Consider the following 19610-nt stretch of genomic DNA (forward strand, 5'->3'; position numbering starts at 1 on the left):
AGGCCTTGCAAGAGAATGACAAAGTCAGTTTCACAATGCAACATAAACCTAATGACAGTGATTTTTGGTATTACTAAACTCAACAAAAAGAAATACCGACATGACTGAGCTTAAAAGGTACTAAAAAGGCAGTGAATCTTAATACACATAATTCACATCGGAATACCAAGTGAGAAAAAGCATGACCACTTTACCCTATCACTATCATCTCTCATCACATTAGTGGTCAAAGCGATCAACTTTTTCTTGCTACGCTCTGGCATTTCTACCAAGCTAATCTGCACAAAACCCAAGAGAACCAAATGCACATCAACATTTAAATCAGTATTATGCAAAGATAGTCTCGATAATACTCAAACAATTCTAAATCTGCACAGAAAATACTGAAAATTTCCACTCCAATTAAGATGCATGATGCCTCACCCCTCCTTGTCCACCCCTCACTACATGGATTTCATCACCTGGCTGGGCTAGATCACGCAACAGCGTCCCTCGTTTCCGTTTCACAACAGTACCTAACACGAGCACAGATTCATATATAAGCCAAATGCACATTAATCACATTCACCATCCTATCAACATAGTTCCACTAATTACTAATGACACTACAGAACATATCAACTCCAAATAAAACCAAAATCCTTCGATAAACAAAGTTTTGGAATTCTATTCTTCCACAAACCTACAGGCACAGGAATGCGCAGAGTTGGGGCAGCAACTCCATCTCTCAATTGGGAGGTCAAACCCCCCATAGCAGCCACATTTCCGCCGCGCTTCGCATTGTACCTCCCTTTCTTGTGAAACTCCAGCAATGTATCTTCCTCCTCATCAGCATATATCACCACGTCACCTCCATGGCCACCTGTGGGAAGAATGAGGGACCCACCTGTGGTCAGATTACCCTAATAATCTTTACACGTTATGACACAATGCAGATGTATTTGCAAACATATGCGTCCACATACACATGGAAACTATAACATTCAACTGAGTAAAAATACCTTGTGCACACCACGAAATCCCCAACCCCTCTTGGGATCCACACCTTGGGCTTGCATATTCGTATCTTTGAAGCGACCAAGAAAATTCTGAAAATCTTCTTCATCACCAATTTTCTTTGCATCATTAGTGCCACTGTCAGTTGAGCCGCTCAAGTGCCCACCGCTGTAATACTACAACTCATGTTAACCATACACACCAAACGATCTATCTAAAACAATCAGTCTCCACACACACACACAACACACAAACACAAACACAGATGCTGAAATCAACTTTCGGATTATGGGTAACATAAGCTAGCCTCAATACCACAAAATGCATAATTATCTGAAACTTCTGCACGACTTTTCTAACAGGTATAGCCCCGAATACCATCAACTTTTCTCCAAAAAATATACATCTGTTGAACCAGAAACCATACCTGACATCTTAGCCGAGTGCAGAGGAAGAGTAGTTGAATATTTTGACCCAAAAATTTCAGTCACAGAAGGCAAATCCACAGCAGTGTCTAGAATATGCATGTCACCATGTACTGTCAGAAATGTAAGCAACTGAGTTGGGATTCACATTTAGACATAGTTCCATCTTCATTACACAGAATAGAAGTGAAGTGAAGATGGAACTATGGTCAATTCATGGTCATTATGTTGCAAACAAATACGCTAGGACGTGCTTAATCACAATTAGTGTTTCATACAAAACATACCACAACAGTGCGGACAACACCACCACTAGCTCCATCCCTTGCAATGGCTAGGGAAAACTGCCTTCACAACCAACTTCTGCAATAAGGCACAAAAGAGCTGTTAACAAAATGCAAAAGGACCATAAAGAAAGCAATCCTTTTTTTCCATTAGCTTAATTAACTACTGAACATTAGCTATCACAGCAGAAGCTTGAAAGATATCATCACTACCTAAATGTAGTGTATCAGATCCATAAAAATGAAAAAGTTTAGAATCTCCTTTAATTTTTTTCTATGTAAAGCATTCAAGTCATTTAGGGGATTAAAATAAAACCAGGTCAAGTCCCATGAAACTCAAGTACTTTTCATGACCAATTTGTTTCGAGCTAATTACTGAACAAATAAACTTCAAACATCAAGAGACTCATACCTCCGCTTCGTCCTTGGTCATTCCTTCTCTCCATGCTTGATCAAAGAATCCATACAAGTAACTGGAGCCAGAACCTATAACACAGAAAAATATGTCAGGTCAAACCACAGGCAAAAGTATCGCATTAATTGAACCTCCCTCATAAAGTGAAAATCATATCCAGTTAGAACCAAAGCATGCTATTGAAATCAGTTCTCACGATATAAAGAGAACAAGGCTATGACATCCTGATCTGAGCCTTCAATGCAGTAGATACAAGCCAATATCATTAACCACAAGATGAATTCCTGGCATGTAATCCAGATGTATACTAGCCAAATCCAAGATTATGATAATCCATAAAGTTCACAAGTATTCTAACTTGAGACCATAACTCACTAAGCATCTAATTCCAACCAATTAACAATATGCTGTACTGTTTTGCACAAGTACTAGATTTTACACACCCAAAGCAAACAAAGACAAATTCACTCACACAATGTCTACTCCCTATATTGAAACGGAAATTGTAGAACTAGGTCATAAAAAAGCTTTAGCGTGCATACCTCCAATGGCAAATGGCGCCTTTATGACTGTGCCGCCAAGCGGAACTCCATAAATCTTTCCCCCTTCATACTTGTCCCAGCCTCCAACAATCAACCCAGTTTGCAACATATTCTGCCAAGCCCAAAAAACAACAGTTTAAACCCCAAACAACTAATTGAGGTTGAGTTTGGGAGGAGATCCAGTTTGGGGTGAGTTTGAGCATCCAGAACTTAAGTATTTACACTAAAATTACTTCTGTGAATTTGTAGATCTGCATCTTTTACTAATTATGAGTAACATGACTAACATCAATATTCTGTATACTTTAATGAAGAGTAAAGAAATTAAAAAGAAGGACTAAATTGAGACCAGAAACCTATTATCACAAAAAGATTTCAGAACCCATTACCCAATTGTAACTTGTAAGTACCCAAAAAAAAAAAAAGGTTTCTGGATTTAATCTTTGTTACTTTAACAAAGGTTCGATAAGAAACTGTAACTAGTTATGAGCAGAGTTCACTTACCAGTCACAGCATACATAGAGAACGAACTTGGCAAGAAACCTGGCAATAGAAAGAATCATTATTTCATTGAACAACTACCTCAAGACAAGCAAGTGAAACAACACTCGGAAAAAACAAAAACAAAAAGCTGGGCAAGAAGAAAAAGAGCCACGTACTTGTACTAGCAAAGAAACAACCGCTGGTTAAGCATAGCATGGCAAGTATACGAGGCAAGACATTTTCCATACTTTCTTGACAGAGCATAAACCAGAATGGTTTCAGTAATAACATAGATGAGACCAAGAAAGATCCTAACAGCATAAAATACCCTCACCTGTAATCAACAACAATTTGGCTCAGAACAATTGCATAAAAATCAATACGATAAAACAAAATCTCAACAAACATGAGAAGAAAACAGTTCAAAAGGCAGGGACAAAGTTCTTACTTTTTCCTCTCCGTACAACAAGGAAGCCGGTCGACCCACCAACTCATGGAAAAGAATGTATAAATTGAGTGCAAACTGAGAACTGCACGAGGCATATTGCAATAAGAACCAACATTAGATAGTCATAAAACACAAAACAAACTGGTCATCAGAACAAACTCAGCACAAACTTGTTGGACCAAACAAGATTTTCGATCAAATACTAGGAACCCATTACTACCCAGAGTGGCAAAACCAAATCCTTTCAATCTAAACTACTTGGACTCTTAGTAAAGCAAAGAACATATACCCTAAGTTCTGAACTTTTGGAGCAATTAACTCCAAACTCTTTTCCTCTCCAGTCAACTCCAGACCACCCAATCTCTAAAGCATAACAAAATCAACAGTTCAAACTCAAGGTGACCATACAAATCATAGAATAAAGCAATTAAAACCAAAATTGCATAGCTCACAATTTCAATTGGTACAAAGATTGGAAGCAAGCAAGAGAGCACATACCCAAGCTGGACTTGACTTTCTCCAAAAATTCACAGTTCTTCAACCCACCCACAAACTCGAGCTTCTTAAACTCTAAACAAAAACAATCATACTTCAACAATAGCCCACAAATCCATACAATAATTTCGCCCAAATGAAAACAATAGCCCATAAAAACAATCATACCTATAAAGATTACTTCGTCTCCGACCGGCGACTCGCAGCACTGTCCAAGAATGGAGTCGTAATCGAAACCTTCCAGAGGTAAACCCTGCAGTGACCTCCCAGTCGTTCTCTGAAGCCACTCGCACCGAATCGCCGCTATGATATTGCAGTCGCCGAGCTTCGATTCGAGAGACTCGCCATTTAGAACGGCTTGGGGTCGGTGTGGACGAATTTGGGTCTGGCTGGGGGAGGGCAGCAGCGGCAGTTGATGACCACCTCGTCATCGTAGTGGGAGGCGCGTGAGATGAAGGACTAGACGAAGACGATGAGGTAGATGAAGGAGGCGATGAGGGTAACAATGGCGGCGACTGAGGAGGAGGAGCTCGAGTTTAGGAGGAGCTCGAGTATGGTTCAGAAAGGAGGTCGAGAGTCGAGATAGAGCTCGAGTTAGGGTTTCTGTTTCAGTTTTGGGGTTGGGCGCTTTTTTTTCTAAGTCCCGCTTCCTTCAATTCATTTAAACACTTAGCGTTTTTTGCAAAAATAGGTTCCCGCAAATTTTCGAACAAAACTTTTAACACCGGTCATTTTAAGAACTGATGTTAATGACATACATTTAAATCGGTATTTTCGTAAAACGATGTTAGATTACTTTTTTACATCGTGTGCAAGTATGACCAATTTAAAACATGCGATGTCTATGAACAGATTTCTAGTAGTGGCTTGTCTAGATCTGCCATGATTTTCATCCCTAAGCAGATGTTAAGCATAATTAATTTAGAGGTCAGGGATTCACATGGTTTGTTATTCAAGTTGTTGGTGTCGTATACAGGTAGAGTTCCATATGAATCTGAGAGAGAGAGAGAGAGAGAGAGAGAGAGATGGGATGGGAAGGAGGAGAAGATGAGAGATGCAGTCCGTCTTTCATAATTTTTTTTTTCGAACTAAAAACCAAAAATTAAACGAAGTTAGATTGTTGTTAGTTGTCTTAGGTGGCAGACCACGTGTCAAAGATTGATTAGGTAACAGGGAATGAGAAAGATGATTGGGGACAGAAGATTTGAAGCATTCAATAATAAAGATGGAGCTTATCCAAAACCCACGTTCCAAGGATACTAATTGGGAATGGCCTTCCGGCATTAGAAGGTGAGAAATGGGCAAAATCGCGAAAGTTGGCTAACCATGCGTTCCATGGAGATAGCTAAAAAGTAAGTTACTATTTACCGGCCGAATTTTTTTTTTTTTTGAACTTTTGACTATATTTTTTCGACAAATATAACAAAAAAATAGAGAACACCATTGAAATCTCTACTAATTTATAAGAATTCTTAAGTTGAACTTGATGCATGCATGATGCATGGTCTTGTTTTTGTTATACTAGATGATTCCACACATGATAGCTAGTGCTGAGACAATGCTAGGAAGATGGAAAAACCATGATCGAAGGCCAAGAGATTGAGGTGTACGGATCAAGAATTTAGATTGTTGACTTCAGAAGTGATTTCCAAGACAGCTTTTGGTAGCAGCTATTTGGAAGGAAAGCACATATTTGAAACGTTGATGAAGTTATATATGCTCCTTACTAGTCAACTATGAACTCAAACTCAAGCTTCCAGGCATTAGGTTAACAGCTCTACATTCTAGCTAACACACTGTACAATAGCCTTGTTATGCAGCAGCTTGAGCAAAGAAACTGTATATATTAACGGGTAAAGCTATGGTATGTTAACATTTCTCATACATCAACTATTTTTACCACTTTAAGGACTCATGTTACCACTTTGAGGACTAATATTACTATTTTGAGGACTCATATGGTAAACTAAGAAAATTTACCACTTTAAGGACTCATATTACCACTTTGAGGACTAATATTACTATTTTGAGGACTCTTGTGGTAACTAAGAAAATTTACCACTTTAAGGACTCATGTTACAACTTTGAGGACTAATATTACTATTTTGAGGACTCAAATTACCACTTTTAAGGCAATTGTATGCATGTCATACGTTAACATTTTGTAGAATTTTCCTGTGAGCCCCGGAAAAATGTATCGAGCTTAACGGAGATCGTACGCGAAACTATTCAACGATCTCGATAAAGGTCAAGATGCTCGAGGAAATTTTCAGAATTTTTCATAAAGTGAAATTCTCGATTTAAGAGTTGGATGGTAAAGTACACGTCACGACGAGTTCGTGGAAATTTTCGGGGAATTTTCCGGATGCTCGAGCTATTTATAGCGATTTTCCGAAGTTATGGGATTTTAGAAAATAAATTAGAGAATTAGAAAACAAGTGGAGCAATCTTAGCCATCCATTTTCCCCACCGCTTGATCCTAGCCGTCCATTATCCCTTTGACACATCTATATATATATGGGGAACAGTATGAAGACTCGGGAGAATTCGAGAGAGAGAGAACTAGAGTTCTCCGACCCAGACGCCACCGCGACCCGAGAAGAAACCCGACCGTCACGCCACCATCCGCCCGCCCCACGACGTCGCACACCCACCATTCCCTTCGCCTCCGCGTTGTCTACGTCCCTGTGGTTCCAGATCTCACATGCAGCGACTACAAGCGGGGATTCGACGACGGAAAGCCTTGGGTCTCCTCCGGCGATTTCTGCAAACTCCGGCGAATCGGGCCACCGACAGAGCTGCTTGTGGTATGAAACCAAACCTCCTCGTCATGCTCTACATCCCAGTTTGATCAGTTTTTAGATTTAATCAACTTTTGACGATTTTGTTTCTGGGTTGCTCTCGGCCTTGCCGTGTTCTTCGACGCCGGTGGCTTTTCGGGCATTCCTGGGCTCCATCTCTTGCTCAGCTGCACCTGCAATTCGAGGTTCCTTTTCGATCTAGTTGATCACAAGGTGAGTTGGGTTCTGTTGAAGGTCTGAGAATTTACACTTCTGGAAACTGGGCTGGCTTGTAGCATGCATGCTGTGATGTTGTGTTTGAGAAGAGTAAATTGGTAGTTAGTCAGAAGAAATCGAAAGCTATGTTGTGAGCTTGCTGTTTTGTCCATGTTTGCTAAGATTGTAGTTGTTAAATGATTTTGGTGATGGATGTTGTAGTATGTTTCTTATTCTGGTGAAAATGACAAAGCATAAATATGCAAGTATGCGTTTAGTTGAATTGGTTCTGACAATGTGAAAAAATCAAGTTGTGTTTGGGTGTCCTTGGTAATTTGGGCACACCTTGTATGAAGATGGAATCATGTTGGGTGTCCATAGTAAATTCCATCGAATTACTATGTGACGAAATTATTAAGTAGAGAAAAGAAATTATATATATTGGGTGGCCTTAGTAAATCGGGTGCACTTAGTATATATATTTTTGGTCGATATCGTAATTTCAAGTAAGGGTTCGGTAATTTGGGTCAATTATTGAACAAGTCTCGATTGGTCAAAGTTGGTCAACTCCTGGTCAAACTAGGAAAAGTTGGTTGTACGATTTGTTAATCGTCGAGATTTCAGTTATTAATTCAATGCGATATTAACTATCGAAATGTCGGAACTTAGGACTCCAGCTACCTGAGGAACGGAAGGTTCGTGATCTCCGAACAACGTGAAATGGTAAAGCTTCGGAATCCAGGTAGGGGACTCGGGACTCTCTATTGGCTAATGGTTTTCCATATTTGATTATACGTGATGCATGATGAAAGTGTATTGTTAGTTCAAATTTAAAATGTTTTCAAGTTAACGTGCGTATAAGATTGTTGATGGCGGTGGGAGAGAGCGGAAAGGTGGTCGATGACTTCCTTGGGGATTAGCCACCCCTAAACCTCCGGAGGGTTAGCTACACCGGTCGGACGGTGCGCAATCGCAATGATGACACAGTTCCGTGTGTGTAGCTAGTGTGTTAAGTTTGGCGCTCTGTGACTGGTAAGGTCAGATGTTGGTTCTACGGAACTAGGCCATCAGGTAAAGCGCACGTAGTTTTCTAATCATGCATCGAGTATTTAAGTTTGTCGTTCTTATATATATATTTGCTTTGTTTTCACATTGGGCCCAAATCCAAATTATTACAAAGTTGAGTTGATTTTCAAACTTAGCCGGAGTAGGTCCCATAGAGCAGCGAGGACGAAAGCTCACCCCTACAACAGTGTCTGTGCAGGTACTGTGCACTGGTAACGGGATTGTAGCGGACGGAGCTGGGTGCGCGGAATTTGATAACCCTTCCGGACGGTAAACGAGTTTCTGGTGTACTCTCGATCTTTATTTCTTGATCCAGGCTAATCCGAAACTTCTTATTAAATGTTCATTTTGTGGTTAAGCCTATTAACCCTCGACCAGTCAAAAATGACAAGTTCTAGACGAACAAAGTGAATTTTGTAATTTCAAGAAGCTTTCACCTCAAAAGTAATTCAAAATCTCCGCTGTGCGTTTTACGAAAAGTTTATCAACAAAAATGCCTTGCGGTTCTCTAGAATGTAAATCGAGCATTCGGTTTATGTTTTAGAGTCTTGCGGCACTGTGACGTGCTCAAACTGGCGAGGTGCAGTTTGGGGCGTTACATTTCCTATATTAACAACACTTCATCTATACTTGGAGGAGATTATATACGTACATTTTGCATGCAGCAATCTTCCTAGATTTAATCTTTCACTTAATATTGCAGCAAGTTTTTTAAGACGTACCAGCGATGAGATCGAAGCAGAGAAAAGCTTCAGAAAGGAATTCACAACTCCATAATGGGGATTGTTAAGTAAAGAGAAGAGAAGGCAATGAGTGGGAAAGAAGAGAGCTTTGGGGTGATTTTCTGGGCTTACAATTAAAGGCTTATCATGATAGCAATGACAACCAGAGGATTTCGATAGATGATTAGTTGATGAGTGCAAGTCGTTTTACTCTGTTGGACAAGAGACCACAAAATACTTTGCTTTCCTGGACTGTCTTTCTTCTGGCACTCCATACCGATTGGCAAGAGCAAGCGAGAAAGGAAGTCTTGCAATTATTCGGGAAAGAAACTGCAAATCCCGATGGCCTTTCCAAACTAAAAACAGTAGATAAAGAAACCATATATGAACTTATTGCTTGCCTAAGCTAGGGGAAGAAATGTTTGATTTTGAAGTTTCGAAATTCTTACTTCCTTGGAATTCATTCATTTTCATGTATTCATGCAGATGAGTATGATCATCAATGAGTCCTTGAGGCTATATTCTCCTGTTATTTACGTTCCAAGGAGAGTACGTTGAAAAGAAAGTTAAACTTGGAAAGCTCATTGTTCCTGCTGATGTTGAGTTAATCATCCCATATCTAGTACTACACCATGACCTTCAATCCTGGGGACAAGACGCACATCTTTTCAAACCAGACCGATTCTCAGAAGGAGTTGCTAAAGCTACTAACAACAACATAGCTACATTCTTACCATTTTCTATGGGACATAGGAATTGTGTGGGCACTAACTTTGCCACCATTGAAGCCAAGATTGCTCTTTCAATGATCCTACAGCGCTACTTCTTTACGCTGTCTCCGGGTTATGTTCACTCGCCCTTGAAGCATCTGGCACTGCGCCCACAACATGGAGTTCAAATAATGCTACACTCACTGTGAACTGTGAGGACTGATGACAACAATTCCTAGCTGGTAATTTTTTTAAAAAATAAATAAGAATGTAGGGAATAAGTTCCACCCTCAAAGGGTCCACCACATTCTGGAGTAAATTTTCTTTTATTGGTCACTACTCTAACATATCTGAGGTTGACACATATTCACACAGATAGACATCTCTATCTGTGTGAAAAACTACCAGAAGTTTGTGTGACAACTTTAGTCACATTAGACACCCTAATCTGCTTGCCGTTAAGGGATTCTGCACCAAGCTGATGAAGTGCATTGTCTTTGAATACATATATGCACAAACAGTAGCTTGCAAGATGTCTTGTTATCCTCGCATAACAAAAAATGCGGGCCTCTTAAGTGGAACGACCGGATTTGCATTGCTGCAGATGTTTGCTCGAGCATTTGTTATCTTCATGAGTTTCAACCAAAGTCCATTGGCTATGGCCGCACCATGCCATCGAACATCTTCGTTGATCGCCGCCACCTTATAGCTAAGGTCAATAGTTTTGTAGACTTTTTGGTTGACGATGATGATGATATCTTTCTAGTGACTAGTGGAGGATATGGCAATGTGCAGACATTCGAGTTATTGCTTAGTTTTCTTTTCACTGGGAGGAGCTAGCTTTCCAAGGTGGATTGTGAAGAATAAGGAGGAACTGAGGAAGGGCTCCATAATTTAGATAAAACGGCTGGTCCCGGGCCAGTAGAGATGTTGCTGAAGAGATTTTGAAACTCTCTTTTAGGTGCTGCTTCGATCTTGATTAGAGATCATGGAAGAGACTGGTAAAACTAAAAAAAAAAAAGAGCTAATTGCTTGGGTAGCACCATAGGACTCTGATCGATGATATTCCAATTGCTTTCCTTTGCCTCATATTCAAGGATAGATGGATTTAGTTCTATGCACTTCGGTTCTTGATGAACATCAAGAGTATCACATGGCAACGCGCTGGACATTAGACTTCACCGATGACAAGGGGAAGAAAATCAAATTATGCATTATATATGCATTATGCAAAATCTGAAAAGAAAATCAAATTATAATGCATTTCAAAGATGTAGGTGCGCCTATATTAAGAATTTTTTTTCTCTCTTTATCAAACTATTACTTTAGAACTGTTTACATTATTTAGACACTATGTAACAGAGGCTGCTCTCTAGGGTTTCTCTCTAGAGGAAAGCCTCCATCTTGCCTTTTGCTCCGTCTGGCGGCGCGTTGCCTGACGTCGTCGTCGGACGGGTCTGCTTTGTCTCTGTGTCACTCTCCTGTCCTTACCGGAGTGGGCGTTGGGAGAGAATAAGCGATGCGGTGCCTTGGATTGACTGCTGGTTCGCTGATCTGATTCACAGCTAGTGAAATAGTGGTGCAAGCGAGGTCAAGCGTGATGGGGTATGCGTGTGGGGGAGATCTTCCGGGTTGGGTGCAGGCGGTGGGCGTCAGCGACGGGAGGATTCTGGCTGGTGCAGGCGGTGGTGGGAGTGACGACGCCTAGGCGGCCTGATCTGGGTCGTGATTGATGGTGGATGTTGGGCTGCTTGGGCTTCCTTCTTGATGGGCTGGCAAGGGGCTAGGCCTGTTTTGGGCTCAGCCTATTTAGGTTTTTTAATCTAGCTTTGTTTAGGTTTTTAAGCTTGCATTGTTTTCTAGGGTTGCCTCCGGTTTCAAGAAATAAATTAGGGTTTAGTGCTTGGTTCCGTTCCGGCGCTTTCTCTAGTAGTGTTAGGTTACTGCCTTTGGTCTTAATCTTAGGATGATGTTGCATTTTAGGTTGTCCTAGTTATATTGTTTCATTTGGTTTCGGCCATAGGGTTCTCTAAGGATGGCTCAATCTTGTCGTAGCCCTCCTTTTTGGTGAGTTGTTCTTTGTAATGTTCTACCTTTGATATTAATGGATTGACACCCAAATTCTCTCAAAAAAAAAAATTTAGTTACACAGGGTGCGTGGTTTAACTATGACGAGGGAATATTTGATAAGAGAGATATAGACACAGAGACAGAATGCAAACCAAGAAGAAAAAAACCTAAAATTACAGTGATTCTATGCCTCATGTGGAACGAGCAATCATCACTCGATCCATCTTAAACGCTTTCACATGTTATATCCACACTACTAAAAAAAATTGCAATTGCTTCGCCTTTTTACTTCGGCAACAGTTGCCGTCGCAATTGACACTCTATTGCTACGGAAAATGTTCCGTCGCGATTGAGCCTTATCATTTGCGACGGAAAATTTTTGCCGTAGTAATTTTGAACTCAATTGCGACGCTTTTTCTTCTTGCCGTCGCAAAACTTATTTGTATATGTACTTGGCAACACATAAACGTCACCGTATTACTCTTGGCGCTAACCCAAATATTTTTCCCTCTGTTTTTCCTTTTGTTTTTTTTCGGCCAAATTCCCCTACCAACAAAACAGCCCTAATATTTTTTCCCAAACATCATCTCTCTCTCTCTCTCTCTCTCTCTCGCCCTCGAACTGGAACAGACGAGCTCGACGAGGTCTGCACCGCAACCTAACACCGACAGCGACGAGCTCCTCCGCCGACGTTGATGAGGTCTGCGCACCAGAACCTACCACCGAGGCCGACGAGCTCCTCCTTTCTGTCGAACAGCTCCTCCTTCACCAAATAAACTGTAACAATAGCTCCTCCTTTACCCAGACACAACAGATCAATTTCTTTAGGAATCTATAAGGTAAATTCCATTGTTCTTTCCATTTGTCTCTCGTTAATTCTAGGGGAATAGTTGATTGTATATGAGAGGTCAATATTTAGATTGGGAGTTCAATTTTGATATGAAACTAATTGGGCTTTCTTTCAAATTTAAGCACTAGTGGCCAATCCTCCTGGATAATCTTCATGTTTAGTAAATAGATGGATATCTTTCTTGTAGACATCGATACAATGACTAGTTTGAGGTTGAACTTGATTTGAATTTTTTTGGGTTGAGTTTGAGTTTTGAATAAAGAGTTCAGCTTTTTTTTTGGGTGATCTGATATTGTCAAGTTTGGTAGCTAAACAACATTGCATGTTATGGTTGTGGACTCTACACTCTGCATTGACCAGAGACTTGATGAAGGCCCTTTTCATTTTAATTGGACTGCTTTTTGCTGTAAACCTTTTAAATGAAAGTAGGATGCTTAAGTTGTTAATCAGACTTGCATTTGATTGTGTTATCTAAGATGCGTATTTTCTATCAACTATTGGGCTGCAGTTTTCTCATATAGTTGTGGGTATTAAAGAAAAAACTGGAGAGATTTAGTGACAACATGAAGTATATTTAGATAGCTGAAGAGGAAGGTGCTGAGGCTATCAGAATCCTTCACCCAAATCAAGGATGTCAACTCTCAGCTTATTGCTTCCACTTCGAAACAGCTCGTTGAGGACCCTTTGCAGTATGTGGACCAGTCACAGAGGTGGAAGATCAAGAGCTCTTTTGGAGATATTGGCCTTACTTATAGAGACGATGAGACCATTGCTTATGTTGCTTCCAGAATGCCAGCTGTCTTCTCTGCTTGTCACAGAGTACTCAAAGAGGTATGGATTCAAGGATTTATGTTGTAAATTTGATAAATTTGTGTTCTTGTATGCTATAAGTGAAGTGCTTAGATTGATTTTAGTATTAGGCTTTCAATTGGGTGCGAAATTATTGTTCTTTTCGGGTGTGTATTGATGAGAGTTTGATGAAGTTTTGATCTTTGATGTTCAGCAGTGTGTTTGTGTTGTTGTTGTTCGACAGGTTTGTACAATGCTGCCAGGTTTTTCTCCTGCTAAAGTGTTGGATTTTGGTGCTGGCACGGGTTCGGCTTTCTGGTGAGAAGTTCATCTGGTTATCTTTCAATTGTTAATGACGTGAATATTTGGGATTACTGTTTGTATGTAATGTGATTTTGATATAATGTAAATGGAATGCCGTAGGGCACTACGAGAAGTCGGGCCGAATTCCTTGGAGAAAGTTAACTTAGTAAAGCCATCACAATCAATGCAGCGTGCAGGCCAGAGCCTTATACAAGGTTAGTAATGGTTCTTCTGTTTAAACTAGTTACTTAGTTCTCCTCTAGATTATCACTACACTAAATTGTTTGTAAGTAGGAGTAGAGTCCTATTGTGATGGTTCATGCATATTCGAGGAGTAACTGGCTAAAGCAGATTCTTTACTGTTTTTATGTTCTAATCTTAGGTCAGAAGAACTTAACACTTATTCACAGTTATGCTACCCTCCAATCAATGACTAAAAGCATCAACAAATCAGAGAGAGAACATGACCTTGTAATTGCTGTAAGTTGTGTTTATCTAGAACATCTATCAATTACAAACTTAATTTTTCTCTTGGCATTTTTGGTCCTAATAATATCTGTTGTTTGTTACTATGGGTTGAAGTCCTATGTGCTTGGAGAGATACCATCGCTGAAGGATCGAATTACTGTAGTACGCCAACTTTGGGATCTTACGTGGGAAGTCCTGGTATACCTCCAAACCTACAACTCCTGGATAAGTTTCATGTTTCATTGTGGTTTGATGAAAAAAAAAAAACATAAATACATAAAAAATAATTGTTATGGCCATGTGCTTGAGTTTACGCCATTTATCCCCTAAAACAATTTTACACCATCTTAAAGAACGATTTGTGATGATCCTATACCTTGCCTGTCCTGAGAACCAAATTTGGAAAGTAGGAGCAAAAAGAAGGAAATACTTGTAATCATATTGCCTGCCAAAGTTATATTTGTTTTCTTTTTGGACCTTCAAATTTTCAGCCTTATATTTTAACTCATTGATTTCCTTAAACACTTGAATGTTTGTAGATTTTGATAGAACTGGGAACACCACAAGGATCAAATATCATATCTCAGATGCGATCACATATATTTCGCAACATCTTATATATTCTCTTTTTTTTCTTTATTTGTATTCTCTCATTTTTATTTTATAGTTCTCTTGATGCAGTGCTCTCACGATGGGGCATGTCCTTTGGAGAAAGCAGGTAAATATTGTCATTTTGTTCAATGTTTGGAGAGAACTTCTACACAGCTTGCATACAAGGTTCTTTCTTAATTCATATGTTGTATTATCTTTTGAAAGATTTATCTAGTTACCATATTATTTGAACCTAAGCAGTTAGTATTGGCATTAGAGGTAGACATCAAATTGTTGGACATATCCAATTGCTAGATACTTGTACAAGGGGAACCTCATGGGACCAGAGTCTGCAGGAGGTTAATATAATAATTCCAGTGCCTGCTGGAACTAAGTCAAGGGATATTGTTTATGAGGCAAAGAAGAACAGTGTGAAGTTTGGACTGGACTGAAAGGTCGGTCTCTTATAATTGATGTAAGTCTGCTGCTTTATTATTCATATTATTAGTCGGCCGTATATCACAAACAACAAGATATGATATGAATGCATAGAGTAGTTTACTACATGGTAACATTTCAAGCAGAACAGTAGATATAGTTAGAGATCCTACACATAATAAAAAATAGTGGCAGATGAGAATGTGTGCGCATGAATTGTACTAAAATGATGATGGTTCAGGTATATACCCCTTCCATTTATTTCTTTAATTTTGATCCTTAATGGTACAGATGCATAGACGCATGTAGCTGCATTATGCATTAGTGAAAGTACTTGACACCACGAAAAACTTGCCTTTCTAATTTAAATGGTGTTTAGTAAACTTGGTGCAACTTTTATAACCTACTTTCCTTCGCTTCGCTCAATCATTGGTTTGTAGAGTTTGCTGCATGGTGGCTTGCAAGGAATATATTTATGCTTGAGTAATCACTCACTTGCGATACTGACTAAAAGTTTTGGAGCGTTAGCAGTTAATGTTTTGATTATACCTTGGTGTTAGCAGGATGTAAAAAGATTTTAAATGTTCTGTATCTATGCAGAATTTGTTCAGTTAATCTGAAATGCAATTTTTATTTTCTGTAGTGTTTTCTTTGCACCTAAAGAGATTCTTGACATTTTATATTATGTTTTGGGCAAGTAAAAGCTGCATTACTGAGGCGTTAAATTCCCAAATAGTTTGAGGGTATCATACTGGCAATAAATGACAGGAACATCTATTGAGATTGTGAAGACATCAGATGAAAGAAAGAGCGGTATAAAATTCATTTTTATTAGTGTAATGAGTAACAAAATAATGCGAGCGAGATTGTTTCTATGCCTGCAATTTAACGAAGTCAGATATCATTTTCCATGCGAATTTGGATAGGACAATCATAGTATGAATTGGTTTCTATTGTTTCTTTTCTTTCAGTTTTGTCAACATCTTCATTCATTTTTTCTGTACTATATGCAGCAAAAAATACTCTTATCAAGTGCAGGGAAGAAAACGGTGGAGTACACAGTGCCATTAGTAGAGAAGACTAAAGACATGGCCATGTTTGCAGGTAAGACCACTCTGCATTATGTTGGTCATTTTGAGGTGGATTTGAAGGACAAGGCCACTGTGGTAGGTTGGACTGCAGCACACTACGTACGCAACTGAGGCAGCAGTGGAGGGAACCAAAGCAGCTGCAAGGTTGGAGCTCAAATGCACAGCAAGGAGGGCAGGAATGGAGCTCAAATGCACAGCAAGGGAGGCAGGGGGGATACTAGAACATGATCTACTTAGTGTTTAGTTGTAGAACAGACTAAATCTTTTGTTAATACAATGATCATTTCAACTATATTTTCTATGCTTTTGAATTTAGTACTTAAATAACGTTGTGTTAGTTCCAAAACCGCAGCAAAGCTTTCTAGTGTATAATAGTTTTTATCTTTGCATGTTCTTAGAATGAAAATATGGTGCAATTAGCACCATATTTTTTTTTTATAAAAAAAATTCCTTTTTTGCGACGGCAAGGTTGCCGTCGCAAATACCTCCACATTGATTATCCTGAAACAAACAATGCGACGGAAGTCACCGTAGCAAATGGACCGTCGTTTGTTTTAAATTTGCGACGGCAAGAGAAAACCGTCGCAAAAAAGTATTTGCGACGGACAATTGCCGTAGCAATTGGATTTTGTGACGCCACCTATTGCAATGCCTGTGTTGCCGTCGCAAAAAGCTCAAATTGCCGTCGCGAAAAGTTTTGCCGTCGCAAAATAGGCGTCGCAAAAGCAATTTTTTTTAGTAGTGCCATTTGTGTTCATGGCTATTGTGGCCCTGGCCTACATTTCATACGTTTGATGCATTTTTTGTACAGATTCTTGTAACATTTTTCAAAAGAAACTGGAGAGTAAGAAATTCTTTGAACTACATTTATAAGTTGCATCCCTTTCGCAGATTACTTCTAATGTCTTAAGAGAAGATGAAGGAGGACGAAAGTGTTTTGGGCGGCGAGGGCTAGAACATGTAATGAGACGTCAAAATTTACCGGAAAGTGGAAGTGGCGGAGGAATAGGAAGGAGAAATGGATAGGGTGCAAAAGTCATTCTATCAACAGTCAAACTGAAAGTCCATACTGACACATTGTTGGAACCCAGAAGGTCCCAACTCTAAACAAAGCGCAAGGGCTGACTAACAAGGCTTCTTTAACAAGATGATGAGAATTTTACTACCCTCTCGTCTTGCAAGTCGCCAACTACAGACTTGAACTAAAGGAAAAAAAAAATTGCACAAAGTCTATATGGCAGAGTCAACTAAACATAACTTAATTAACTTTATAGCTCATGCGCAACAGTGTATCCTTGCCATCTCACCTCTCGTGCAACTAAGAAGATCAATGAACCATACAACCTCACTTGTTCCAACACTAACTCGCCGCCCAAAGTTCACCTGACTAGTCCTTTCAACGACCTAGCCTACACTCTTTGTGACTCTAACCCGACCAAATTGGATTACTGGACACTCAGACCTGGGACTGCAGTAAACTAGCATTGCCACCACCCTACTGTCGACACCATGGCAACACCTTTGTCTCTTCACCGTCATCTCCTTGTCTGTCACCTTCCCTCGCTTGTACCATCTCATATACACCAAAATTGGGTTTGGAGATACCAAATGCATGCCCTCCTCTACCTACATGCATATCAGATCTATCATCGACCTCATCTTTATGAATTCCAATCCCAATCAAACATTGACGACACCATATCAATCCTGAGATGCTTACAAGAAGAATATAACCTTATCCATTAACCACTAACCCACCACTGCTCCTTACACGCCATCGCCTGCAACCCAAAACCAAACGAGAAAGACCATCCAGATAGAAGGCCAAAACAATGATTGCCTCTGCCTCAGCTCAATGTGCACTAGACCCAAACAGGGTGAGCATGCTAGCCAACAATCCCAACCACCAGCCTAATCCCAATTTTTGAATCTGACCCAAACCAGTTGCTGCGTAGGCAGCATCGCCGTGACCACCCTCCCACCTCCAAGATTGCCGCACCACCACCGCTTTCGGATCCCGACTGCCTTTAAATAAACCTTGCCAACATGTAACTAGCAGCCATTGTCCCCCACCACCACACCCTCAAAACCCAAGTGCCCAAATCGAAAATGAAAATTAGTACCAGAACTTGGACACCCATCGCCACCCTTCTCAAATCCACTAACAAGGATCAACGGTCCTACCTCACGGTTCGAAACCACAACTGCCGCCTCACGAACAGTCACTCCCGTTTGCCGCGCACCCTCCCTGTGTAGCCACCGCCACCAACTGAAAGCCAACTAGCTTGGAACCACTCTGCCCCTAACTTTGATGACCGGTGATCAATCCCTATGACAACGTCCCGTTCGGCCGCACTAGACACAAGCTGACGAGGCCAGAGGTCTGCACCAACGCCTCGCCGCAGCCGGACGAGAACAAGAGAAAACAACGACAAACCTTTCTAAGATTTCGATAGGACCAGATAACTTTTTTGGATTTTTGAGTTTACTGGAAACGTCGATCTTACTAATTGTAACAAAATTACATAATTCACCATTTAAGAGCACGATGGAAAGAGTTATTGCGTAAACAATTTCACATAGAGTTTTTCTATTGGAACCTCCAAATTTACTCACTTGACCTCTATGTTTTTTACACCTCTTATCAAATTTTCAAATACTAAATTTACTCACTAAACTTCCTCAAATAACCTCACTCATATAATTTGCAAACAAATTATTATCTTTAAAATAAAAAATTTAGTCATTTCAATGATTTAATCACTCTATAAATCTTAACTAAATATACATTTCTTAATCAAACTTGAGTTTCAAAAATTAATGTCTAATCAATAAGAAAATGCCATGAACTATTCTGTTTTTTTTTTTCTATTTTAGCTGTGCAAAAAAAATAAATAAAGAAATCATTTGTTTTTTAATGTTTATTTTTTTCTGTATTTTTTGTACCACATGATTAATTATTTAAATATATTTTTTTTAACTGCTAATTTTTTTTTTTTTTTACAAATATAATGGATTGACTTAGATTTAGATCATAAATCAAAAGAGAATTTATTTTGTTTTCCCTCACCAATATGCGTTCAACATATATATCATACATTTTTATGTAACATGATCTTAATCATATTTTTAATTCTTATTAAATATATATGAATGTTTTAATGAGTATGTAGTGAAATTGGAAAATGAAAATAGATAAGGAAAATAATAAGAAATGCAATCTAATATTATTGAATTAGAAAGTCTACATAAAATAAATATAATATTTTTTGGTATAATTATTGTCCTTAATTGTCATTTTATAGTAGGTTATATATGTCATTTATTAATTCATAATAGAGTGATGTCAAGTGAGCAGATTTGAAGGTCCTAATAGAAACTCTCTTTCACATATTCTCTGATTAACATATAAAATATCAGAAGGTACAT

The 19610-nt window shown here is 39.3% G+C and overlaps 3 protein-coding genes and 1 long non-coding RNA gene across 4 annotated transcripts; 2 read left to right on the forward strand and 2 right to left on the reverse strand.

Moving 5' to 3' along the window:
• Window positions 1-1155: 1155 nt before the first annotated feature.
• Window positions 1156-3391, reverse strand: LOC133723200 (proteasome subunit beta type-6-like). The gene is made up of 6 exons (XM_062150035.1): window positions 3322-3391; window positions 3167-3205; window positions 2885-2925; window positions 2663-2774; window positions 2118-2191; window positions 1156-1784 (listed from the first exon to the last, which is right to left on the reverse strand). The coding sequence occupies exons 1-6, from the start codon at window positions 3389-3391 to the stop codon at window positions 1734-1736; spliced, it is 387 nt and encodes a 128-aa protein (XP_062006019.1). The 3' UTR covers window positions 1156-1733.
• LOC133723267 (uncharacterized) lies at window positions 3330-4519 on the reverse strand. Its single transcript, XM_062150107.1, has 5 exons — window positions 4430-4519; window positions 4257-4341; window positions 4092-4163; window positions 3594-3675; window positions 3330-3479 (listed from the first exon to the last, which is right to left on the reverse strand). The coding sequence occupies exons 1-5, from the start codon at window positions 4517-4519 to the stop codon at window positions 3476-3478; spliced, it is 333 nt and encodes a 110-aa protein (XP_062006091.1). The 3' UTR covers window positions 3330-3475.
• A 2279-nt stretch (window positions 4520-6798) lies between these two features.
• On the forward strand, window positions 6799-7361 carry LOC133745367 (uncharacterized). The gene is made up of 2 exons (XR_009863561.1): window positions 6799-6895; window positions 7057-7361. It is a non-coding gene; the product is annotated as an uncharacterized LOC133745367 (long non-coding RNA).
• Window positions 7362-13539: 6178 nt separating this feature from the next.
• On the forward strand, window positions 13540-16204 carry LOC133727536 (uncharacterized). Its single transcript, XM_062155130.1, has 7 exons — window positions 13540-13608; window positions 13714-13808; window positions 13976-14073; window positions 14176-14259; window positions 14743-14779; window positions 14914-15127; window positions 16104-16204. Exons 1-6 carry the CDS (start codon window positions 13544-13546, stop codon window positions 15102-15104), a joined length of 570 nt encoding a protein of 189 aa, XP_062011114.1. The 5' UTR covers window positions 13540-13543; the 3' UTR covers window positions 15105-15127; window positions 16104-16204.
• Window positions 16205-19610: the final 3406 nt, after the last annotated feature.

This window comes from Rosa rugosa, chromosome 1 (genome assembly GCF_958449725.1).
Source record: "Rosa rugosa chromosome 1, drRosRugo1.1, whole genome shotgun sequence".
Taxonomy (NCBI): domain Eukaryota; kingdom Viridiplantae; phylum Streptophyta; class Magnoliopsida; order Rosales; family Rosaceae; genus Rosa; species Rosa rugosa.